This window comes from Mirounga leonina, unplaced genomic scaffold (genome assembly GCF_011800145.1).
Source record: "Mirounga leonina isolate KUSES-001 unplaced genomic scaffold, KU_Mleo_1.0 Mir_91, whole genome shotgun sequence".
Taxonomy (NCBI): Eukaryota; Metazoa; Chordata; class Mammalia; order Carnivora; family Phocidae; genus Mirounga; species Mirounga leonina.
Window position 1 is genome coordinate 12,550,530 of NW_023270839.1, and position 26,733 is coordinate 12,577,262.

Here is a 26,733-nt window from a genome sequence, read left to right on the forward strand (position 1 = left end):
TTTTTTCCTATCCTCCCTTCTTTCCAAACAGAACTTCAAATTTGACCTAACAGCTAACCAGCATAAATGCAAATTCTTGGACCCAACACCAGACATGAGAGAAACTCTGAGGATGTGACAGCTATCTATGCTTCTAACAAACCCTCTATATGATTCCAATGCAAACTAAAGTTTGAAAACCACTGATCAACAGTGACAACAGAGTTATGAACAAAAAGCAGTGGGAGCAGCACAGGGAATGGCTTGTTTGGGTAAATCAGAAAGGCTTCCAGAGGAAGTAGTATTTAAGTTCAAACTGAAAGAATGAATAGAAACTTGCCAGTGTAGATGCAAAATATTACATGTTCCATATTCCTTTAATAATACCATTGTGCTACTTCTCTTTTTCTCCTAATGCTAATAGAACTCTAGCAGTTAGCCCTGAAATTTAAGTCCTTCTAACCAATAGAAAGCAATGGAAAGCTCAAGATAGGAATTAAGTGTTCTTTCCCTGCTTCTAAAAAGAAGATATTCTGTATCATCAAACAGTCCTTGAGGCATGTGGCGGGCTCAGTAGGTGGAGCCTGGACTCTTGTCTCAGAGCCATGAATTCAAGCCCCCACGTTCAGTGTAGAGATTACTAAAAAACAAACAACAACAAACAGAAAACCCAAAAATGGGTTATCTAACATGTAAATTGAAATGTTTTGGGGGCCTGGCTGGCTCAGTCAGTAGAACATGTGACTCTTGATCTCAGGGTTGTGTGTTGAAGCCCCACGTTGGGATAGAGATTACGTTAAGAAAATAAGTAAAAAATCAATTCACCATTAAAAAAAAAAGTTTTCTGCAAGCCAGTTTTAAACACTTTAGTTTTTTCCCATAATTGTGGAAAACCAAATAAAATCTGGCTCATCTAAATTTCTTCTTTGAACTAAGAGTGTTAAAGTCTGTATCCAATTTAAATAATAGTGGGTAGACAAGATGGAGACAAGAATAGCAAGAATATGCATGGGAGGAATTAATTCTGTATTTCTTTAGCACCAATCTGGAGAAAGGCCAAAGAGGAAGATAAATGGGTAAGCAGGTAGATCATGTGACATGTAATGCAGCTAACATCCTTTTGTAGGTGATAAGAAACTATCAAAGAAATGTACTAAAAAGGAAAAGTAAAAAATAAATAAGTAAAAAGGAGATGATTAAATATCCATGTTAGGAAATTCAGTGTAGAAGGTGGATTGGAATAGGCCCAGGAAAGTGTTTGGCCATCAGTACCTTGTTCCAGTATTTTTACCTTCTATTTAAAAAAAAAAAGTCCAAACTGTGTAATTTGAAAGTTTATTTTTAAAATATTCTGAAATTTAAATTCTTCAAGACTCTTAACCACCATCCACTTTCCTTCAACACACACACATTTTATCCTAAAATTGTTGTCCCTACCGCAGTACAAAACAAGAAACAATAAATCCACTAACTCAGCCAATGAAACTACTTCAGTAAGTAATCATGCTACAGCCTGGAATCACCCAAACAAAAAATTTTAATAAATCTCTTTAAAGACATTTATAAAGATTATTTTTTCAGAAAACCAAAGTAATTGATTCAACAATACTAACAGTTCTAGCATGCAGCAAATCATCATGTAACATCTAATGTTTAATTTTCTTATCATGGATGTATACAGTTTATTTTCATTCCTATAAAGTTTCCACAAGAAGCTTGCAGTGATAAAGGTAAATAAGGATTTTGTTACAGGTACTTCAAATAGCACTACAGTACATCTTTGACAAAATTTTTACAATTATTCCCACTTTCAATATGAAACAGCTTTTATTAAAAAGGCATGGGCCAAAAAAAAAAAAAGTATAGTAGTATCACTTAAGCAAATAAAGTCTAATAATCATACAAGCACAACACTGTTAGGACTTTCCCTATTTGGGTTGGGAAAGGACTAAATGAGACATTTGCTTCAAATAAAATTACGTAAATAGCTTTGGAAAATCCCCAAATACACAATTTCAAACAAAAAATCCTCGATCCTATATTCTTGGAAAATATGAGCTAATTATTCCTTGCTTTTATGTAATAGGTATGTTCTTGAAGTTTTGTGTAAGGCAAATTCTATAAACCCTCATTTTTCTTGCATTGGAGGAACCTATCTGGAGGAAACCTAAGAGAAATTATTCTTTAAAACATGATTCTCCTGCACATTTATACATCATTGGGCATTTTATCTGTACTGTCACGTTTTATCTCTGTATATTAAACCCAAGTTTCTCAAAATGCACTTGAAAAAGATACCAACCTCTCCTCCCCCGTCCTCCTATACAAAGACAATTTCTTAAGAGTTATGACAAAGAACTTACAATGCAAAGAATGTTCATTATTCAGTCTCAACAGAGGGCTTGTCACTATATTTAAGTGTGCTAAGACAAACACCGACCTGTTCTTCTCTTAAAAGATAATGGTTATTTTATTACTAATAAATGTCATTCTTAAAGATTTTATTAAAAAATGGCAAATACAAAGGACAATTTGTGATTATGTCTTTTATAGCTTAAGATTCCCAATATTTCCCTATCATGACAGTGCTGTTGAGAAGAATGATATCCTCAATTCCATAAACATTTTATTCCTAAATGGGAATAATTACCTTACTAATCAAAACAATTTGCTAAGGATCAAAATAATATTCTTTAGCATTAGAGTCTTGCAAGAAACAGAATTCAAAACTAGAACTAGACCTAGTCATTGCTATTTGATCAAACTTAACAGATAGATTTAGTTAAGTCACAGGACCACTCAATTCAAGAGGCATTAAAACAGTTTTACTGAAGTAAAATAGAAGTCTTGTGGAGATGCAGATCTATAGGTGAGTCTTAAGTCTATACAACTACTGTTGTCAATCATGTAGTAAATAGATGAATTTCATTTATTCCTCTGAAAAGATAATACTGCATACATATCATCAAAAAGATTATGGCACTTGGACGATATTCCTGATAAGTAAACATGATAAATGTATACAGGTGCATCCTAGTCTCTCTCCTACTTTCAGATCTTTTGGGAAAGACAACAACAGGCTGGGTAAAAAACCAACTCTAATCCCCTGTGGAAAAGGAGGTGAAGCTACCAGAGTCCTAAGAATAAATAGCTTGCAAAAGACCAATGAAAATAATGCTGTGATTTTCTTATCCATTTTCACTTTTACTGCCTTCAGTTTTTAAACTTACAAGAAAAAATTTTGCAATGGAATTTGAGCCACAGGTGGACAAAATTATGCTTTCATGTGAAACAAAATAAATAAAATGTAGTGGGGCTATTTGCTGCAGCCAAAACCCAATTTTTACCTCTGTCTTTTGAGTGTATCTAAAAGAAGATGGCATACATTAAGAATTCCTTTAAAAAATAATGAACTGAGTTATTGTACCGCATCATGGATTTACATTTTCAATACAGCCAAAATATGTATTAAAATAAAATAAATGCTTACTGTATGGCATCAAACCATGTTCTTCCCCCTAAAAATTAATTTGGCTGTTCCTAAAACATTGTATTAATTTTCTATGTATCTTGGCTCTTACTTGTAGGACAAGCAACTGCCTATGAAATCACTCAACCTAAGGAAGGCCTTTTAATAAAAATACATTTTAAATGATACAGGCTTTAAGAACAAGATCACCAGAGAGACCACAAATGTGTTACTGGTTCTGTCAGTTACATAATTGAATTTGAGAACCACTTTATCTTGTGGTTGGTCATTCCTTAAAGTGAGTAAGTTGATGTCTCTTCCAGTGAGGAGCCTGCCTGAATGTTTTGCCACAAACTGAGCATTCAAATGGCTTCTGCCCTGCATGAATTAGATAGTGTCTTTCCAGTTTAGATGGAGATCTAAAACTTTTGGAACAAACGCTGCATTGGTAAAGAAGGCCATCATTCCTCTCTGCACGCCCTGAATAACCACAACAATGACTGTGTTGGCTCTGCTCTGATTGCAGAAGTGCGCTAGAAAGATAAGGCTGCCTGTTCCTGTAGGGGGTACTGAGAATGAAATCCTCTGATTCTGCCTTAACTTTTATATCTGATATTTTATCTGACTCTGAGACCTCATATTTTTGGAAACCAAGAGTTTGACATTGTTGGGAAGCATTATAGTTAACATTATCACCTGGATGAATGAGAAGTTGGTTCAAATTTTCAAATTCTTGGCAAAGAGATCTTCTATAAGGTATCTTATCAATATGAGTTAATTTGTGTCTTTTTAAGTGAGCTGACTGTCTAAAAGATTTCCCACAAACATTACAGCCAAATGGCCTCTGTCCAGTATGAATTAAATAATGTCTTTGTAGTTTGGAAATAGAAGGAAACACTTTCTCACATTTGTCACAAGGACACATCTTATGTCCAGTATGGATGTTTTCACTTTGAACTGAAAAACCACACTGAAGCACTTCACAGTTATCAAAGAATTCCTCACCTGATGAACCATAGATAGATACATCTTTATTATTCACTGAATTATCTGTAGTTAACATGTTTTCTGTTGTAAGGATACCTTTCAAGTTTTTACCCATACTTTGGCTCTGGAAGTGCTTTTGCCAAGAAAATGGCAAAGTCAACGTTTTCTTCTTTTTATTGCCAACTGTCTTATATGTTCCATGTTTGCCAAGGGAACCTATAAATGTTCTCTGGGCTTGTTCAGGGCTCTGCTCACCAGAAATAAGATCACAATTTTTCAAGAAATTGTTTTTAAATACTTTTTTCTCAGATCGAAAATTATCTAATTTCTTACCCCCAGCACGTTTAAGTTTAGCCAAGATTTTTTTCACAATGGTTTTATAGTTGTAGCTTCTTTTGAGCCTGCTTGGAATTTTGCCACCTCTGGCAGGAAAACACTTATGTCCATTGAGAATCTGCTCTGATTCAAAACACTCTTCACACTCTGGACACTGAAAAGGGACGATATAAATAGAGTGGACATCAAGTTGATTATTCTCCTCAGATTCACCTGTATCACCATTTTCAAAACCATCCTGCTTTGCATTTAACTTATTAGGCAGGGGGCATGATTCTGGACTCTTTATCTTCAATGAAAGAGTCTGAAAGGTCTTATTCCTGGTATGGATTTGTTTATGCTTCAGAAGTTTGCTTTGAATCTTAAATCCTTTTTGACAAAAACAACATTGAAAAGGTCTTTCTTCTGAATGTGTGAGCTGATGAATTTTTAAATGAGTTGACTGTCGGAAGGATTTACTGCATAAGACACACTTAAAAGGCCTCTGACCAGTATGAATAAGTGCATGCCTATCAAGTTTTGATTGTGATGGAAACATCTTGCCACAGATTGTACATGCGTGAATATTCTTTCTTTTCTTTGTAGGGCTGTATGTAGGATCAGACTTAGAGCATGGATGTAATGCCCATCTTTCCTCTGTGGTAAAAGTATGATACATCCCATATACTGGCTTTTCTTGCTTGGCCTCCAACAGTCTTCTGACCTGTTTAACATCATTCTGGTAGGTTTCATTGTGAAGTTGTTGGTGCTTCACAAACGTCTTCAGATTTTTAAAGTGGCGTTGACAAATGCTACATTTAAAAGGCAGATTATGAGTTAGCTGATGTCTCTCCAGATGAACCAGTTGCCTAAAGGTTTTATGACATACATCACATTCAAATGGCTTTTGACCAGTATGAATGAGATAATGCCTAGCTAATTTTGATGGTGTTTCAAAGTGCTTGAAGCAAATATTGCAAATATATGGCCTGTTTCTAGGTAGTTTGTTGGCTACTACACACTGTTGAATCTTTAGCATTTTTAAATTGTTTTCAGCCATCATATTCTTCAGTGATATACTCTGATGAACTCCATGTTCTTAAACTCCACAGATGTCTAAAAATTAAAAATAAAAATGTATTAATTTAAAAATTATTTATTCATATGAAAAGAAATAATTTAAGTTGTTTTTTATTCATATGAAAAGAAATAATTTAAGTTGTCCTTTGGTTAAAGATATTAAGGGTATAGGGGAACCTGGACTTTTTCTATGTTTAAAAGTAAGTTAATAATCATTTTAGATGAATACTTTAGAATAATAAAACTAACTTCACCCATAGAAATGATGAGTCTTTAAAAGAAATTTCTAGGGGTGCCTGGCTGACTCAGTCAATAGAGCATATGACTCTTGATCTCAGGATCATGAGTTCAAGCTTCATGTTGGGTGTAGAGCTTAGTTTAAAAAAAAAAAAAAGCCAAAATAAATCTCTAAAAACCTATATAATTTTAAGCTATATTTCTAATTGAGATAATACATTAAGAGGAGGATAATTTCAATTTCTTAACATTAAATAGACCTTTAATTCCAATTTTCCTAGTTCTCTATTAAGTAGTGTCGTCAATATTTAGTTGCTTTGTCATTATTGATTTTGGCCTGTAGCCGACCTCAATTCCTACCATATATTTTTCCTTCTTTTTAATAGTTTCTATGGAATACTCTTGAAAGAAGTCCCAGACTAGAACCACATACCACAACCATCTCTGATTATAACAGGAACTGACTACCCATAGTTCCTGTGCCAAAAATTGTCTATGGCTGATCAACTACCACTAGCACTAAGACTGGCTACTATTGTCATTTGCCTTCACACCAGGTGGGAAAGCACTTACTGGGAGCCCTGTAACTGCTAGAACCATTGGTGGCAACAAGTGATCTCATCTGCTATTTATAAGTGATAGCTCAGGGATCCCCAGTGCTCCAAGTGCAGTCCCATATGTACTTCTACAGCGTGCACATTAATTTGATAGAGCTCCAAATCCCACTTCAACCGATTCTCTGTGCTCTCAACTGATTTTTTGTTATTCGTAATATGAAAACAAACAAAAAAACCAAAACAAAGCCAACACCATGTACTTTTTCCTGTTAAACTGAAAATGAAAAGTAAAATAGCAAATCTCAGTGGTTCAACCTGAAGATGATTCTGACAACTGCAAGATAACACTCTGTTGGAAGACTGTAAAAACCGATTTAAAAAAAATTCCAATGACGCCTCAAGGCTGAAAGCCTGTTGGTTTTTTACTAACACCATAAAAGCGAAGTGAGGCCATCACAAAAGCAAATGAACAAGAGACGAACGACCTGAGAGAAACTTGGACCACTTCCAGCTGGGGAATAATCTCTGGCGACATTTATCACAGCCTTTCCTTCTTGGTGGCTGCGTCTGCCCCACTTCCCCTGGCCCACGCTCTTAAACCCTCACCTCTCGTCCCAGAGGGGCTGCAATGGACAGAGGACCCTGACGTCCGGCCGTCGCCCTCATCGCCCACAACCAATAAGCACCTAGGGGGTCGAGCCGAGTCCAGAGACTGCAAAATCCCACACTAGGAAAGGAAGCGCAAGGGTGAAAATGGCTTTGACGGCAGCCAGGGGGGGAAATGCCACATGCGATTCGACCCACAGCAGAGGAAAAGCATCCTTTCTGCGCCTTCCTCTCAGAGACTGCCGCTCCCCAAGAGACGCAGTCGGGAGGCGGGGAACTGGAAAAGGAATGGGAGCCGAGGTCGTGGCGCCCCCGCTATGGGTCCCCGGGCACCTTGGAGGGATCGAGGCGGGCCCGACCCTTCCCGGGGATCGCTCCACCTCACACACGGATTCCTCAAGTCCTCCTCACGCACCTGGAGCTGGCACGGACCCGGCAGGCACGCATCTCAGGGCCCAGACGCCGCGAAGGCAGCGAGCGCACGTCCGCAGGGCTGGCGCGGCGACGGGCTGAGCGCGCAGGCGCAGCGCTCCGGAGCGCCCAGGGACGCGGTCCGGCTGGAAACAGGCTCCCTCCCACCCCAGGGCCGCCGTCGCTTAGGCTCGGTCTGCACGACGGCGGGGAAAGGGGGCGCTCCAGAGGTTGGTCCCCACCCCTAGCGCCGCTCCCCGCGCCCTGCAGTTTCGCGGGGAAGAGAAGAGAGGAGTGAAGAAGGCTGTTTCTTCAGATTGCTGACGATTAGATGAGATGGATGTAAAGTGCTCAACGCAGTGCCTAGAGCCTAGTAAGCCCTGAATAGCTTCGTCATTTATTACTTTTTATATTACATACAACCTTATGAAGCGATGGGATCTCATTTTAAAATGAGGAAAAGGAGATTGAGGCGTTAAGAAACTTACTCAGTGTCACACGGCTGATAGACGATGGAGGTGGGATTTGAACACAGGCGTCTAGTACCAGACCTGCACTTTTAATTCGCTACTTCTTCCCCAATTATAGATATCTCAGTATTTTATGTGGACACTATTAAGGGTTAAACGTGTAGTCCAGTTACGGACGTGGGTGACACATTATTAGGTATAAGATGCTTAGGTATCTACCGAAGATTTTAAGTACAAAAGATAGTGGAAAATTATTGTGCATTTTTGCAGGGTCCGATTTTAACTGCCTCAGCTTGAGCGATGAGGACATGAGAACAGGTAACAAGCATATTTTCTTTCAACTGTAAGTAACTTTTTGCATTACTTGTCAAGGACCACTGACAACAAAAATTGTTATTTCTAATGTTTTTATACGTTCCTCTATTTAATAAGGAGAAAGTTGGTCCAATGAAAAGTCATTCTCTATTTTCCATGTGGCAACACGAGGAAATGGCTAGTAGGACATAAGCTTTGGCTTTTATTTTGTAGCAAGCTTGGAGGAGTCACATTTGGGGAAGGTTGAAGCCCTTCCAACAGAAGCAGAGATAGAGGAGGGAAAGAGCTTCCGTGTCTTAAGTGTTAACCTCAGGGTAGGGACTCTGTGTGTTCAGATAACCCTTGAAGACTTGCTCTCTCCTGCAGCTTCTCCTGGGAGCTCAGCTCAACCAAATCATGCGAACAATTGCATCCATCACCAGCCACATAAATCCTCAGAAAAGATACGCAGACCGTAAGAGAATATCACCTGAGGTTGGGAACCAATGGAGGGTGCATTACCTGCAAAATAAGTAGGCCTTTGCACCAAGAGCCTGAATTTGGAGTGTGGAACATAGATGAGACATGGATAAGCTATTCTCCAAGGCCACATACCCTACCTCATAGCCTTCCCCATTCACCCTGAAAGTCATCTCAGGAGCCTTCTGGGGGAAAAAAAAAGGGGTTAGAAATTACTGTGAGTAAGTCATCAGGAAGATTTCACTGAATAGGTGAGATTTGAATGGGGACTTAGCAGTGGTTTCAATATGGATAAACAGAAAATGTGGGGGGCAGGCTAGAACATTGTAGGGAGAGATGGGAGTAGTGATAAGGAAAAATAAAGAAACGGCGTGGCAGATATCTTACCTCTGCAACTTACTAGTGTGTGTCCTTAAAAGTTATTTAACCTTTCTGAATCTCAGTTTCCTCATCCTCAAAATGGGGATATAATTAATTAATCATTCATTCAATGACCTGTCATGTACAAAGTACAAAGGATTCACTTGTAAGCATATGAAGATGAAACGGTGAGGGCCCTGACTTCAACGTAGTTTTCAGCTCAGAAGAACATGCAAAGAAGTATAATATGATAAGAGAAGATATGTATGGGGCAGCAGTGGGGAGGAGGAGTGTCTAAATCTGCCTGGGACTTCAGGTGGGGATTGTCTTTGACCTGAGGCGTTAATTATCCATCCACCCATCCATCCATCCTACATATATTTTAAGCACTTGCTATGTGCCACGCCCTGTTCTACATTACTGGAGATAGAGTAGGGAACAAATTAAAAAGTCAGCAATTCCTGTCTTCATAGATTTTTCATTTATAGTTTTTTATATATTTATATGCCTATGGAGGGAGACAGACAATAAACTAAATAAGGAAAATATATCATATCTAATATGTAAAATAAGCACAGAAGGGGGCTATGAAGATTTGGGTGGGAGGGCTTGTCGGCATTTTAGTAGACAGCCGGGGATGACCTTACTGAGCAGTTCTGTGATTTTTGAGTGGAGCCTGATAGAAATGAGAGAGCCAGTCCTCCTTATTTATGCTTCACGTTTAGAGCACTTACTGCTCACCAGGCACTTTGCAAGAAGCTGAGAAAAGCCTTAAATGCCTTGCAGAGGTTTTCTTTTTTTCTTCTTTATTTTAAACCTGTAGGCAATAGGAGATTATTGAAAAATTTTGATCACAGGTATGGCAAGTTTCCATTTGTGTCATAGAAAATTCACTCAGAAGTAAGATGGATGAAAAAACAGCGGTGGCAAGATTAGAATAGCCACGTTGTCATCTAGGGGCTTCCTACTCCTTGAATATCTGGTTAACTTGGATGAAAATCCAGTTCTGTGGCCTGTGACAGTCTTCATGCTACCTGTTCACAGTTTGCTCCTAGTGTATATGTATCCTCCTCAGTAGTTCTTAACCTTTAGGGCTATCTATCTCCTTTTTAGCAACAACACATTGAATGTAGAACTTAGCTTCCTTGTCAGTTTCTGGAAAAATATCCAGTCATACTGGTGTGTGTGTGTATGACAGCAAGAGAGAGAGAGAGAGAGAATACTCTACTGAAGATTCAAGGGTCACTAGGGGATAGGGTTTCAACTGAAAAGATGTGGGGCCTGGGAGCAACTCAGCCAGTACCAAGTGCATCCAAGAAAATTGCACTTGAAAGGAGTCCACACTTTGAGCATCTTTCATATGTCTTTGGAATATTTTAAAGGCAAAAACTATGAAATTGAGTTTTAATGCTTGCTAAAGCTCTTCCTACACCCAAGTGACTGACCTGGCAGAGAGTTCAAATCTTCTGTTTTCATCTCCCCTCTTATTTTCCTCTTACCTCTCCTCTTTCTTTCTGTGGAGCAACCAATAAAACCATCCACTTGCCTCCTGCAGATAATCCACCAAAACCTGTACCCCTCAAATGTTAGTTTCTACCCCCAAGCAATTATCAAAGAATTTTTCCAACAAAGATAGCACTCCCTTTCTAAGAGGATTTTTGATGAATAAAATTCTCTCTTTCCCATCATATATTTTCTCAAGAAAAATATTTGCAGACTCTTGTGTGTTTTGCTGCAGGACTTCTGAGGGGTGGCAGGGGCTGGAGGTGAGGAGTGGTAAGTTGGGATCAGAAGGTAAAACGTGATACAACTGTATTTTACTTAAGGCAGTTAGACCACATCCGACTTCCAGGCTAGTCCCAATCTCTTGGAGGTTGTTAGAAATTTTCTTTAAAGCTCCACTAGTGCTAATGCCTATAGGATTTCTGGATCTAGTTAGGCAGTGGCATCCTACCCCACCCACCCCCCATGTGTTGGTTCAAATTCCATAGTTACCCTGAAAGCAGGTGGGATTCTCAGCATAGGGCTTTGACCACATTTGTTAACCCTTAGAGTCAGGGCTGACCTCTGGACCCACATTGATTACAGAAACCCCTCCTACTACTTTAATATTGGGGTATAGGTCAACCAAGGAGAGAGGGCAGAGCTATGGTATCTACCAAACGTTTTTGCTTATGCCGTCAGGAGAGCCTGACATTGGGACTTCTCTCCTGTTTCTGGATCTTAATTTCTTGAGTTCTTTTCATTCCTCCAAAAAATACCTATCCTCACAAGGGCCAGAACAGATGGAAGCGTTTCTCTTCTCAGCCCCCAACCCCATGTAGTGCTATGGGTTTTAAACCTGTCTCTGGTGGCTGCTAGATTGCAGGGGGCAAATGTGTGAGATATTACTGATCTTTTGTTTAGGACCTGGCTTCCCAACTAGATAACTCAATAGTCATTGTTTGTGTTTAAGCCTAGGGCTTTTTCTGGTGTGTTCTCTGACCCAAAGTAACTTACTTACCCCCTAGCCTGGGGGCATTGGTAGTTGGGTGAACGACTGTGAACTAACTATCTGTACTTGGGTGGCTGAGCTCTGCACACTCCACATAGTTACACGGGTACCTTCACCTCTAACCCCAAATAATCAGTCTTCTCTCTTCCTCCCTTTGAATAACTTCTTTAAAAGCAAGGAGTAGGGGCGCCTGGGTGGCTCAGTCGTTAAGCGTCTGCCTTCGGCTCAGGTCATGATCCCAGGGTCCTGGGATCAAGTCCTGCATCAGGCTCCCTGCTCTGCGGGAAGCCTGCTTCTCCCTCTCCCACTCCCCCTGCTTGTGTCCCTTCTCTCGCTGTGTCTCTCTCTGTCGAATAAATGAATAAAATCTTTAAAAAAATAAAAATAAAATAAAAGCAAGGAGTAGGAGGATAATCCATATTTTCACAGGAAGTTCTGAGTTTCTCCTGTAATGTTTTGCTTTAAATTCCTCCTACATCAGCTTAACTCCAACAAGCCTGATTTTTCCACACTACTTTCCAACAGCGATGTGGGGATGCTTTGTGGCAAAACCTCTTAAGTTTTAACACAAATGCAAAGGTCACTTCTCCTTCCAGCTGTTACATTGCCTAAATTCTGATTTAGAAATCCAGACATTTACCACATTGTCAAGCATGATTGCCATTAACAATGCCATTGTTAAGCATTCAGCTACCCAGTGTACCCTAGGGATGCACTGGCAACTTTGCAATCACATAAATTCTTAAATCTAGATCCTGCAAACTTTTAATTAATCATTGTCTAATTCCAACTGTTATTCCTCTAATATTTCAGGGAATGTGAAAATCCTTTTTCTGCGTTACCCAAAATTGTCTTTATTTCTCGTGGCATGTAGTGTTCACTAGGGGTCGTAATAGGCAGTCCCCAGTTCAGATCTTTGAGGGACCCTGACTCAGTAGAAGAAACAATCATAATAGGAATCTTTCATTAGCCCTTTACAAAGTTGTAAGTTAAGGACTTCTTTTGTGTTGCTGCTTTTAATATTTTTTTCTTTATCACTATATTTTGCAAATTTAATTACAATGTCTTGCTGTTGTCCTGTGTTTGTTGATTTTGATGGGAGTTCTCTGTGCCTCCTACATCTGGATATCTGTTTCCTTCCCTAGGTCAGGGAAATTTTCAGCTATTATTTCTTCACATAAATTTTCTGCCCTGTTTTTTCTCTTCTTCTTTTGGGACTCCTATAATACAAACGTTATTATGTTTGATGGACTCACTGAGTTCCCTAAGTCCATTCTGCTGTTGCATAATTCTTTCTGTCTTTTGTTCAGCTTCATTATTTTCCATTATTTTGTCTTCTAGGTCACTAATTCATTCCTCCAGCCTGCTGTTCATTGCGTCAAGCCTGCTTCCAATCTTGTTTATTGTTCTCTTCATCTCTGATTCTTTTTTAACTCTTTAATCTCTGCCGTGAGGGTCCATCTGATGTCTTCTATTCTTTTCTCAAGGTCAGTGAGTATCCTTATGCTTGCTTTCTAATTTCTTAATCTTCTCAACAACTTTGAAAGGAAATATTTTTGTCTCTATTTATGAATTAGGAAATATAAAGACCGAGAGTTTAGTTGACTTGTCAAGGTCATGCAGCTAGTAAGTGCAGGAGTAGGTTTCCTTTTTTTTTTAAGATTTTATTTATTTATATGTCAGAGAGAGAGAGAGAGAGCACAGGCAGAGGGAGAAGCAGGCTCCTCGCTGAGCAAGGAGCCCGATGCAGGACTTGATCCCAGGACCCTGGGATCATGACCTGAGCTGAAGGCAGATGCTTAACCGACAGCCACCCAAGTGTCCTGAGGAGTAGGTTTCAAATCCAGATTTGTCTTGACTCCAAAACCTATATTCTTTCTACTGCACCGTAATATAAAACATGTAATACAATGCTTACAGCATATTTGGTGCTCAATATATTATACTTTTTGTTCTTACTTTTTTTCACTTAGAGTCAAGTGTTTATGTATTTTAATATATATATTTATCTAAATATATTTTTTATAAAAATATGTGACATATATTTTGTACATTTAAATATATTTTATATTTGAAATATGTGATATTTGATATACTTATCATATGTGATGTGTATATTTTATCTATTATATATATGTTATATATGTATTATGTGTATGTGTGTCCTTTCTTGTGGTTCTGCTTCTCTGATTGAACACCACTGAAGCAGGGGCAAAAGTGAAAGCTGGAATACTTGTTAAGAGGCCAACACCATTTAGTCCAGGACCAAAGATCCAAGATGTCATCATGGAGATGGAGAGAAGTTTACCAGTTTAAGAAATGTTTTGGAGGTTGTATTATGGTTCTCTAGAGAAACAGAACCAGTTGGAGAGAGAGAGAGAAAAGAAAGAGATTTCTCATAAGGAATTGGCTCATGAAATTATGGAGGCTGAGAAGTCCCAAGAGCAGCAGTTGGCAAGCTCAAGACCCAGGGGGACTGATGGTGGAGGCTGGCAGGCTTGAGACCCAAGAATAGCTGAGGTTTCAGTTTGAGTTTAAGGGCAGGAAAAGACTGATATCTCAGCTCAAGTAGTCAGGCAGAAGGAGGTCCCTCATATTTCTTGTTGTTTTTGTTCTAGTCAGGCCCTCAACTGATTGGATAAAACCCACCCACATTAGAGGGAGCAATCTGCTTTACTCCGTCTACTGATTCACGTGTTAATCTCATCCAGAAATATTCTCAGAGACAAACGCAGAATAATGCTTAACCAAATGTCTGTGCACTCCGTGGCCCAGTCTAGTTGACACATAAATTAACTTTCACATAGATGTGAAGGAAAAACTCAGGTTTTTTCCTTCCTATGTAGAGAAAAACCCAGTTCTCCTCTACTTTGAGTTTCTTCCCTGTGAGTTTCCTACTAACACAAACCACTTCTGACATTTCTAGTCACCAAGTGTGTGTGTGTGTGTGGGGGGGGGTTTCCTCAAAACAACAAGCAAGCCTTTGACTCCAGCTGGGAGTCCTACCATTCAACTCAATTCTGACACTGTCTACCTAGATGTAGCCTCAGATCTCTTGGGTAAGCCTGCCTCTCCCCACCACTACTTCAGATGCCAGTTGCAAGCTCAGTTATTGTTTGTGCTTCTGACCCACTGCTCTAGATCAAAGGTTTCAATGACCCCCTCTGCAAGTACAATTCATTTGCTAGAGGAACTCACAGAACTCAGGGGAATACACACATTTACAGGTTTATTCAAGGATATGATAAATAAGGCAGAAGAACAAACAGATGAAGAGATACCTAGAGCGAGGTCTGGGAGGTTCTGTCCCCGTGGAGTTGGAGTGGATCACCCTCTTGGTGTGGATGTGTACACCCACTTAGAAGCTCTTCGAACCCCATATTTTTGGGATCTTATGGAGGCTTTATTATGTTGGCATGATTGATAATCATTAATTCCATTTTCAGCCCTCGCCCCTCTCAAGAGAATGGGGCGAGGGCTGAAAATCCCAAGCTTCTAATCATGACTCCTTCTTTCCAGTGACCAGTCCGTTATCTAGGAACCATCCAGGAATCCACCCGAAGTCACCTCATTAGAACAAAAGATGCTTGTAATGCTCTTATCACTTAGGAATTGATGTGGGTTTTAGGAGCTGTGTGCCAGGAACCGGAGACAGAGACCATATATTTTCTATTATCTCATGATAGATGTATGTATGTTGGAGGCATGTCTGCCTTCATATGCACTTGCACCAGGCCCCACACTTGGGAGGACTCCATAGTTGGTTTAATGCTCTGCTGTTGCTGTCTTAAAATTCTTGGTAATTTTTCAACAAGGGGCCCTGCATGTTCATTCTTTATTGGGCCCCACATAATATGTAGCAGGTCCTGATTGGATATAAGGAATGAGGAGAAAAAAAGCTCAAGGATTACACTTAGGTTTTTGGCTTAAACAGCTGTGTGGATGGTACTGCATTTGGAGGTGGAGTTTGGGAGAGAAATTAAGAATTTTGATTTGAGCATGTTAACTTAGAGCTGCCTTTTAGACATTGTGGTAAGATATTTGTTGCTTGCTTCCCCAGCATTCATTTCCATCTTCCGGATTCCTGGCTAGGCCCTGTTTCCCAGCTTTGTGGTTAGGGTTTGATTGGCTCTATTTCCAGCCATCCACATGCTGTCCTGGTATGGCAGCCTCTGCCATATAATAAGTAATCTACTAAGCCGAGTAGACTAGTACTCTTTGTAATTCCCTTCAACCCTATATTAAAGAATAAGGGGGGAAAAGGATAAGGAAAGACTGACTCTTTGAGAAGGAGAGGCAAAGGCTGCAGAAATGGAGCCTAAAGTTTTTTGTCTGTTTGTTTGTTTTATCCCAGGCCATGGATACTTGTGGGAGAATCTGCTTATTTTCCCAGTATCTATCCTTGCCATCTTCCACTGTTTAGCTGGGTACATGGTCTCCTGGTATAAAGAGTACATTTCCCAACATTCCCTGGAGCTAAATACACAGTTATGTGATTATATTCTGTTTAATGGGCTATAGGGGGACGTAGTATATACATTTTGCTGGACATATCCTTAAAGAGAGGGGGCATGCCATGTCTCCTCACTTCAAATTTCAGCAGTCTAGAATTTGAATGCATTGACAGAAACACCGTAGTGAGCAACAGACAAGAACACTGGTCCTTTGACACCACGGAGCCATGCTAGTTTTGGATTGCCTACCTCTTATCTTTTATAAGAGAGCTAAATTCTATCTTATTTGAGATAAGACTATTATCCACCACTATTTTGGATTTCTGTCACATGTAGATAGTGTTAATCCTAAGTGATACAATGTTCATATAATTAACTCCTTTTCTTCTCATGGTACCTAAATAATGATATGTTTGTTACAAACAAGACTCTAATAAGGACAATTTTTATTACTCAGGCCATGTGCAATTTGGTCTACATACACACTGAAAAAACCCCTATTCAACCCATATTTTGCTTTGCCTTTTAAGTCCTCAAAAGAAATATAGACATTTTACTAGGATCTATATTATTAAAAGCACCACTACTTTCTCTAGGGAAGCAACAATTGATCCACATTTTTCTGGCACCAGCTCACATTTCATAAACCCTTGTTTAAAATTAACCCAAACCATTAAACAACACAGAAAAAAAAATTCTTTTTAAATTACACTATAAAAACTGCCTTTTGAGAAACTGAAACAGGTGAGTTTACATGTAATCTCAGATAAGGTGACCAAATATCCAAAATTGGCTAAGACAGTCCCAACTCCCAGATTGCTGGCTGCTCTGGTTTCTGTCTCAGTACACGTCCTGTGGTTCTGGCCAGATGTCATCCAACTTTAGGATAGGAATGCCTGCCCCTACTTGGGCGAACAAGTTACTAAAAATGGGAAGAAATAATAGGAAAGTGGAAATGGCAAAAAACTAAACTTTGATTGCAATTTTAGTTACATTTTGGTTCTTTGTTTGACAATGTTTGTAAGCATTTGTCAACACGTGTTGTTTAGTTTGGGGTCTTTGAAACTGTATGGGATGATCCATTTCTAGGGTTTGATCAGTATTTTTAAAAAGTGATATTGACTATAATAGACTAGAAAATGCCAACATGCATTTCACATACTAAAGATGAGTAGTTTTCAAAAATTTCTATTTATGTTTTATCTGTGAGTCTTTGGTGCAAGAGCGTGATCAAAAGAAGTTTAAAACTCACTAAATTTTAGTCATTTAGGAGTACACTCAGCCACTGTCTCTTGTATCATGAAGGAATATTAAGAAATTTTAAACCTTTCATTCAATAGATATTTGACATATATAACATTAATAGTACTTGTGCATCCATCACTTCCCTGTGTTTCCCTTAAGCCCAATTCTCACAAGTTTTCCAGGGCTGTTCCAGGGACTTTGCAAGAGTCCAGGACTGTGGGATGGGGGTTGTCTACAGGAGATTGGTCAGAGGACAATTCAACTTCGAAGTTCACTGGACAAATGGTGTTTAAGACTAAATTTAAGTTAGCCAGTTGGGCAAGGAAAGAAGGGCATTCCAGATAGAAGGAGCAGTATGTGTTAAACAGAAAAGAGAAGCAGTAGAGTATATAGGTTCATGATATCTTAGATGTAATTCTGAATTCCAAAAAGTTCTAAAAGCTGAAAGCATTAGGCAAGAAAACCAATTCAATCTGAACTCATTGGTGTGCTGCATTTGTCCCATGAGTTCAGATTGTTTTTATCATATTACACTGATATCCAGTCAGTCTAAAATATGGTTATGGTCCGCAAGATGTGTATTTGAGTTCTAAAAGAATATATAATTATAAAAGACTGGTGCATTAACTATTTACTTATCAGTTTTATAGAAGGTAATGTTTTTTTTCCTTTTTAAGTTTTTTTTAAAGATTTTATTTACGGGGCGCCTGGGTGGCTCAGTCGTTAAGCGTCTGCCTTCGGCTCAGGTCATGATCCCATGACCAGGTCCTGGGATTGAGCCCCACATCAGACTCTCTGCTCCATGGGAAGCCTGCTTCTCTCTCTCCCACTCTCCCTGCTTGTGTTCCCTCTCTCGCTGTGTCTCTCTCTGTTAAATAAATAAAATCTTAAAAAAAAAAGATTTTATTTATGTATTTGAGAGAGAGAGAGAAAGAGAGAGCAGGAGAGTGGGGAAGGTCAGAGGGAGACACAGACTCCCCACTGATTAGGGAGATCAACTCAGGGCTCTGTCCCGAGCATCAGAATCATGACCTGAGCTGAAGGCAGACCCTTAACTGACTGAGCCACATGGCGTCACTCCTCTTTAAGTTTTAATGAAAATAAAACCTCAGGGGCTCCTGGGTGGCTCAGTCAGTTAAGCATTCAACTCTTGATTTTGGTCAGGACATAATTACAAGGTTGTGAGATCCAGCCCCTTATCAAGCTCTATGCTGAGTGTGGAGCCTGCTTGAGATTCTCTCTCTCCCTCTGCCCCTCCTCCCACTCGTGCTTTCACTTTCTCTCTCTCTCTCAAAAAAAATATTAAAACTTCAAAATCCATAGCATTAGCAAAATAGAAATCTAGTAAAGCCAGCACAGTAATCTATGCATAATTATGGAAGAACTAGTGCATAAAATGATTATATGATATATCTCAGGAATCAGTTTGTCAAATTTATGCACAGCTTATTTATAATTGATGATTTCTTAATCTTTCTCCAATTGTTTAATGATTTCCATATGCTTGCTTGTGCTTTAACTTGTGTGCATTTGGTGAATCTTACCTACCACAGGTAAGTAGAAGTCTATAAAGTAAAAAATTGTCTCCTTTTCACCACCATCCTCCTTCCCCTTTAGCACATTGTCCAGAGGTAACCACTCTTAAGAGAGTTGTATATATTCTTTCAGACCTTTTTTCAAATTTGTATGTGAGCATGCCTTATGTCATAGATATACAAAAACAAATGTTGGGTGATGGGCATTAAAGAGGGCACGTGATGTAATGAGCACTGGGTGTTATATGCAACTGATAAATTATTGATTACTACATTTGAAACTAATGATGTTCTATATGTTGGCTAATTGAATTTAAATTTAAAAAAAAGAAAAAAAAAACCCAAATGTTTCTTGTGTCATTCTCTCACAGAACTGGCATAATGCTATGAAGGTGTTCTGCAACTTGCCCGCTTCACTTATGTTATATATATCTTTTCATGGAAATATGTATAGACCAGCCTGATTCTTTTTAATGATTGCCTCATGTTCTATTGCATGGATGTTCTTTAATTTAACCATTGCCCTACTGACGGGTAAATAGGGTTTTTCTATGTTCTTATGATGGCAAATATTCCTTCAGATTTACATCCCTGTACTACCTCTTAGTCATACTTAAAAGACCTCCTCAGTCTCTAAGGTCTTTAGCCAAAACATGTATTTTGTAGGAACTGATACCTTCTTTTCTCTTAAACCAAAGAGAAGTCATTCATGTTAACCTGTAAGTACAGCAACAAAAAGCATTTTGTTGATTTTTTTATGAGAATTATAAAGTAGTCACCTTTATAAGAGGGCTCTGACGTGGTAGAAACCAGTTAATGTCTTGCTGTTGACTGCTTTAGCTTACCAATCTCATCTTCTTAAGCAAGGTCATTCTGGAGGTTACTCTTAAAATTCTTCCTTAGTGTTCACTTCATCATATCTTTCATTGTAGGAACATCTAAGAAGCACAGACCTGAGGAAGAATCTCCAGGTTAAAGAGGTGGAAGTTGCTAGAATTTAAAAGCAGTGTTTCCACACAGGAGAAATGACCTGCTAAAGGGCCACGGCACCAGAACGCTTTCTAATTCTTTGCCTCCACTTCTGCCTCAAATAATGACCTACTCTAAGAGGAGGAGAGTGTGTTGGTTAGTAGCGTGGGCTTGCAGTCATACACCCTGGATTCTGCCTCTTGTTAGCTCTGGGCCTTGAGCAAATGACTTAACCTCTTTGTGACTCAGTTTCTTCATCTATTAAAATGGGGACAGGGATGGTGATGATGATATCACCTACTCTGTAGGGTTGCTATGAAAAAAATCAAAGATTAGTATTTGTAAAGCACTTACAGGGTCTGGTACCTAATAAACTTGATATAGATGTTTGTTAAATAGGAATGGCACAATGGTATGGACACTGTGGCTGTTTCTCTGAGTTTCCTGAAGAAACAGCTGTTCCTGAAACCTTCTGAAAACTCAAATGTAGCTGAAGTTGCCCAAAATATGGTATGAGCAATCTTCCTTCTTCTACTCATCAGCGCCTTCACTGTAGAGGGGTCTCTATTCAGTGCTCACAGAAGTCCTATATTTCAGTGGCCTGCTCTGGATATCCAAACTTCTAATGAGAAATGGTACCTTATTTAGGTTAAAAAGAAGATGGACTAATATTGGGTGTACGCTTTCTAGATAGCTGTTAGCACATTCTTTGTGTTCAACAAAATATTCTCACAAGAAGAGGAGCTTTACAAAAACATATCACAGAAGAAATTGAGTTAGATTTCAGAAACATAAGTACAATGAAAATTGTTTGGATTCACAGGAAATCTGTGACTTTCTGAATGCAAGAAAATGATATGAAATTCATTGACAATATATATTTATACCTCACATTTTCAGATTTTAATATTACAGCTACTAGAAATGCATCCAAAATTTATTTATATAAGAGCTGATTAGCCAGATCTGATATTTTGCAAGTTTTTTGTTACTGTTCCCTTCCCACCCTAAACCTGCAATTTTCTGCATTTTGATCAATTACAGAGCATGTGAAGTCAGGTGTGAAACTGGTTTCTCTTAATATGGTTATACTTCCAACACAGACCGTATAGCTCCTCACTTTCTCTTTAGTAGGAAGTTACAGGACCAAAAGGCCACACCTTTTGGGGAGCCTCCATATTCTCTGGAGTAGTTTAGGGCTTTGGGTTGAACACTATGACCAAGTAGTTTCATATTCTTGTCTGATGTATCATGATTTAGTTTCCCAACAAAGTTGAATGTCTTACTTCCTCATATTATCACTAACAGGATTTGGGGGATTGACACCAACTTTAAACCCCAGCTTCAGGACAGAATTATACTTGTTGGACTTGGGGTGGGATTTCTAATACTGAAAGAGGGAGGGAAAATTTGCATGCTGTGGATAGCCACCGAAGTACCCATGGAGAGTTGGCATTCAAGCTTTTAGACTTTGATTAAAACACTTGGAAGGAAGCTGTAGCAGATACAGCTATAATCAACTTATAATTGGGTATTTTATGTGTTTGGTTTTTTTATACCTCACCTTGTTCCCAAAAGACAAGCAGTTATGTGATTCCTCTTCTAGGACAGCATCAGGAAAAGATGGAGCTCTCATTTCTTTCTCCTTGGCCTGCGCAGGCCTGTGCTTAACTGTGTAATAATTTCTTTTCAAACTCTAGTTGCTCAGGCAACTACACTCTTTGCTCTCTAGCTTGACCCCATTTCCTGATGAATGGGCTTTTCATTTTTTCACTTAGTTCTAAAGGCTTTCACATTCTGCAATTTTCTCTGCTAAAAAGCTCTAGGCATAACTGCTTAGAAAATCATAGGCAATCATAAAACCTTAGATTTTTTTAAGGAAACTTAGAGATCATTTAATCCAACCCCCTCATTTTACAGTTAAAGAAATCGAGCCCCCAAGGAGGGTAAATAACTTGTCCAATGTCATCCTGCTAATTTGTAAACTGGCTAGAATTTTTCCGAAGCTAATTTTTTGAATTGGGTACAACTACAACTAAAACTGTTTTAAAGGGCACATACTTTTCCATCTTGATCTTTTAGAGCTGTCATATGAATATAATTTATAGAACCAAATTTACGAAATCATGACTCCTAATCCTAAAAAAAAATGCTGTGATGTGAGAAATAGTTAAATGAGGTTTGGAATTACCATGCTTTTTAATAGAACATTTATCATAACAATGGTCTCAGATGTGGTGGTTAATTGAGGGTTGACTAGGTCCAAGAAGATTGCTTTGCTTTACCTAAGATTTTATTTTGGTGGGGGAGGGAGTTGAGGGAAAATGGACCAACATATGTAGAGAGAAATGGGCATTAGGTTAGGCTCAATAATCTATTGTCACTACTGTTAATAAAATATCACACTTTCTGTCCACAAGATCACAACTCTAGTTTGTAAGAAATTATAAATTATTTTTGTATCCAGAACTTGCATCTAGCTAGAGCCAAAGATGAAAAGTCAGTAGCTTCCCCATGCTCTTTCTATAGACCACTCATTCCAGTTAGTGAGTTCTCCAACATGGCCACAAATAACTCATAGAGTCTTTGAAGAGCCACTCTTCTCTGTTGCTGTATGGCACTCTGTGCAAAGCAGTATATCTCACAAGCAGGCCCATCCCTAACATTTGTGAGCCTGAGATGAATGTGCAAATGTTTGTCTCCAACCTTACCCCTATCTCAATGGGCCATATACCCTTCTGTCCATACTGACCTGAAAGAAACTTGTGTATAAGTGTATAGACTTCACTCTACATATCCAAGCTCTCTCCACAAGTCCGCACACAAATTGCACAAGTAGTCACCTCTTGTCTTCACTGTGGGTAATACAGTCTGCCCTTAAGAGAATAGAGAGGAGCAGAAGGCCAAGCAGGCACCTGAAAGAGGCTCAGGGATTCATGAGCAGGGAATTGCAGGTTTTCTGGATAAAGAGAACTTGGTTTAGAAAAAGGAGAGCAGGTTCCTGATCGGAAAATCCTGATAGACCTGTCACCTTATGGGGAGGAAGAAGGTAGAGGAGGGCCAGAATAAGACCTAAGGCATTGTACCCAGGAAAGAAGTCTTGGTTGATTGGATCAAGAACAGTACTGCTGACAAGAAAACTCTGGGGTTGAACCCTCCTATAGGCATTGTCTCTTGTGTAGGACCTGTACAAGAAATGGAAGCAAAATTGTTTCATGGCCAGAAAGAAGCCACTTCAAACAAGTTATTTTTTAAATAGGGAAGTTTCAAGAGATGTTCTAAAAGAGCCTCTAAAAGAATAACACTGTTCAAAGGTATGACATGTCAAACTGGAAGGAATATTCAAGATTGTCTAATGAAGATGGAATAGAGACCACAGAGACAAGTAACTTGCCCAAGGTCAGACTGCAAGTAGTAATAGAGCTCAGCTGAACACTTGTAGCTTGGGTTTCCAGGTTCTCAGGAATGGGTTTTTTCCCATGACCTGGAGCTGAACCCCCTTGAAATGACTCTAAGCACCATGGAAGAATAGACACAGGGTAGCTCTTATACTGTAAGTGTATTTTTAATGATGTGGCAGCAGAACAGCAAATACCAGTGGTTTCTACAGAAAATCAGACACCAGTCACACTTTTGAGAGAGAGAGAACACGCAAGTGAGTGAGCGAGGGAGCTGGGAATGGGGTGAAGAAAGAGGGGAAGCGTTATAATGTAAGCGTCGATGCTGAGTATCAGAGAAACTTTTTCTCTTCTTATGAATCAAAAGAGAGTGATGTTATCACTATTAGGTGATTCATTTGGGGAAGTTGGTGCAATGAGAAAAGGTAGAAACGAAGAAAGGGGTTATAGGTACTCTGAATTACCCCCTCACTCTCATTTACCCCCAATTTGGGACTATATATAACTTGATTCATACCCTCCTACCCTGTCAGTAATGTTTATTTTAAATATGAAGGCCAGGAAATAAAATGTATTGAAGTGGCAAGTATGGTCTAAGTATCGATTAATCGTTTTAAAACAAATTAGTTTGGTCTGTGAAAAAGAGAATTAGGCTGGAGTACAGAATTTGTTTTCCTGTCGTAGGCCTGCAGCAAGCCATTTAACCTCTGCAGTGCTGTTTTTCCAAAGGTAAACTGAAAATTGCAAAGCTAGCTCTTAATATTTATGATGGCAAAAAATAGAGGGAGGAAACCCAAGTGTCCAATAACAGGGAAATAGATTATGGAATATTTATATAGTATAATATTATCAACATTAAAAATTACAATTCTGAAAATTTTTAGCAATATACTAAAAGTTACAATATAAGGTTAAGGGAAAAAGCATGATTCAGAAACTATATATATCGAGTTATGCCAACTTTCTAAAATATATGATCATAACATACTTGAGGGGGCACCTGAGTGGCTCAGTAGGTTAAGCATCTGACTCTTGATTTTGGCTCAGGTCATGATCTCAGGGTCATGAGATTGAGCCCCACATTGGGCTCTACCTTCAGCGGGGTCTGCTTGAGATTCTCTCCCTCTTCCTCTGCCCCTCCCCCCACTTGCTCTCTTGCTCTAAAATAAATTAATAAAATTTAAAAAAAATACTTGAAACAAATACATCAACGTGTTAATTTTATTATCTCTAGGTGATAGAGATGGTTTTAATTTTCTTCTTTATATAGTATTTTTACTATTTTCCAAATTGTGTCTAATGAACATACAGTATACTAATTTTTTTAAGTTTTTATTTTAATTCCAGTTAGTTAACATACCACATAATATTAGTGTCAGGTGTATAATATAGTGATTCAATGCTTCTATACAACACCCAGTGCTCATCACAACAAGTGCCCTCCTTAATCCCGATCACCTATTTCACCCATCCTCCACCCACCTCCCCTCTGGTAACCAGCAGTTTGTTCTTTATAGTTAAGAGTCTGTTTCTTGATTTGTACAGTGTATTAATTTTACCACCAGGAAAAAATGTTTTTAACAGAAGCAATGTACTCCAGCCCGATTCATAATTATGTTGTAAGGAAAATGGAAATAAAATAATAATTTAAAACTGAATCCTGACAAACACGTACTAAACAATCTAAGTATTTATGTTAAAGGAAAAAATTGATGTATATCTCCATGTGCAACTTTTTTCTTAATAATAAATAGATGTGCCTATAAATAATTAGGAGTCATTCCGAGGCATTAGAAGAGCACACTATATGTGCCACGACCACATCCGAACTATTTGTTTGTGCTGACCCTGATGTCGAAGAAAAAGTCAAATTGACCTGGATCAGTATACAGCAACTTTATCCAGTCATCAGGAGGGATGGCCAGCTGAGGAATAGCTGAGGGGCCACCAATGTCCTCCCTGCCAATTTTTCCCCAGGCTAATCAGCTTCTCCTCTAAGTAAATATTTAGTAAATAGATTAAATACACTGGCTTGAAGAGGCACAAATCATTGACCTGCCTCATGCATCCCCATGTTTTGGTCTGCCCTCCCTCTAACACCATGCCCACATCACCTTTTCTCTCCAAATCTTTGCACATCTAATCCCATTGCTTGGAATACTCTTCTGCTCTCTCTGACTGTCTTTCCCTTCACCTGTATTAACATTAGTCTTGCAGGTCTTAGCTTAAGCATTCCTTTCTTGGGAGGCCTCCCCAGTATAGAGGTTAGAGACTCTTAATGTATGTTCTGACAACTCTGTGATAGCTCTCATCACGTTTTATTGTTACTACATATCTAATTGCCTATTTCCCCTACTGTGAGCTCAAGGAAGGCAGGGACCTTTTCTGTCTTGTCCTTCACTGTTTCCTCAGAGTGAGTCCAGTGTTCATCCAATCTGTATTGAGGACTGAATGAGCTGAGAATGTGAGATGGTGTGCATAGTGAGTCCCTCACCTAGAAGGATCAAAGGCTGGGACTGGAACTGTGATTGGTTCACAGGAAATCCAGTGGATAGAATCCTGGACTTTATCAGAGCTCCATTTTATCCAGATTATGATTCCAAGAATCCCCAGACATGAGAGTCAGGAGTACAAGGTGTGTGGCTTTTGGCCAGTTGCTTAACATCGTTCTCTCGCAGAGCTTTTCTGAGTAGCAGAGGGAAGCGTAGGAAAGTACTTTAAACACAATATAAACATGGGTGCACAGTTGTGGAGACATAGAAGAAATGGGGTCATCTCTAAAGGGCTATGGTTGGGACTAAGAGGCCACATTCTGGTTCCTGTTTTTCCCACCTCAAGCCGTACGTCTGGGCAAGTCAGCACCATCAGTACAGGGCGCAGCCCCACTCACCACGGCCAATATCTGGTTGATTAATACAGTTTGTGTGTTATTGCAAGGGAAAGGGGAGGAGCAGAGAGAACAAAGGAGCTGCGTTTGCTGGTGGAAGAGTGTGGTGGATCTGTCAGGAACACTCTCCAGAGTCCTCATTCTCTAGAGGATGATTTTTCTCTGGCATTTTGAGATCTCAAAATTAAATACCTGTCCCAGAACTGCCATCTCCAAGGTGACAGGGCTAGAAATCTCTCTTGGCTTCTTCACATGAGAGGCTTTAAATAATAGTTGCCTTGATGAAGCACCATATGGGTAACATTTTAGGATAGGTAGTCAAATGGTGTAAGAAAAAAAAAATTTTCAACTAAAAAAACAAGTGAAAGCATTTCACAATATATACATATACCAAATCATCACATTATACACCTTAAAACTTACTCAGAGTTACATGTCAATTACATCTCAATAAAATGGAAAAAAAAATAAAGAATTAGGAGTAGGGTTGCCAGATATAGCAAATA

At 39.0% G+C, this 26,733-nt stretch overlaps 1 protein-coding gene and 1 long non-coding RNA gene across 3 annotated transcripts in view; one reads left to right on the top strand and one right to left on the bottom strand.

Moving 5' to 3' along the window:
• Nucleotides 1-1,300: 1,300 nt before the first annotated feature.
• Nucleotides 1,301-26,733, bottom strand: part of ZNF770 (zinc finger protein 770) — a 97,819-nt gene continuing 72,386 nt past the window's right edge. Inside the window, exons 1-2 of one of the 2 annotated variants that reach the window (XM_034994533.1) lie at nucleotides 7,646-7,740; nucleotides 1,301-5,866 (exon numbers count right to left, since the gene is read on the bottom strand). In XM_034994533.1, coding sequence (XP_034850424.1) covers nucleotides 3,735-5,813 — 2,079 coding nt within the window. In that variant the 5' untranslated portion in view covers nucleotides 5,814-5,866; nucleotides 7,646-7,740 and the 3' untranslated portion in view covers nucleotides 1,301-3,734. Of the gene's footprint in view, nucleotides 5,867-7,645; nucleotides 7,741-26,733 lie in introns of those variants that run through there. The other variant, XM_034994534.1, reaches the window with a different exon arrangement.
• Nucleotides 7,924-26,733, top strand: part of LOC118003456 — a 115,162-nt gene continuing 96,352 nt past the window's right edge. The window contains exons 1-2 of the long non-coding RNA XR_004677348.1: nucleotides 7,924-8,014; nucleotides 8,382-8,429. This is a non-coding gene — a long non-coding RNA (uncharacterized LOC118003456). The remainder of the gene's footprint in view (nucleotides 8,015-8,381; nucleotides 8,430-26,733) is intronic.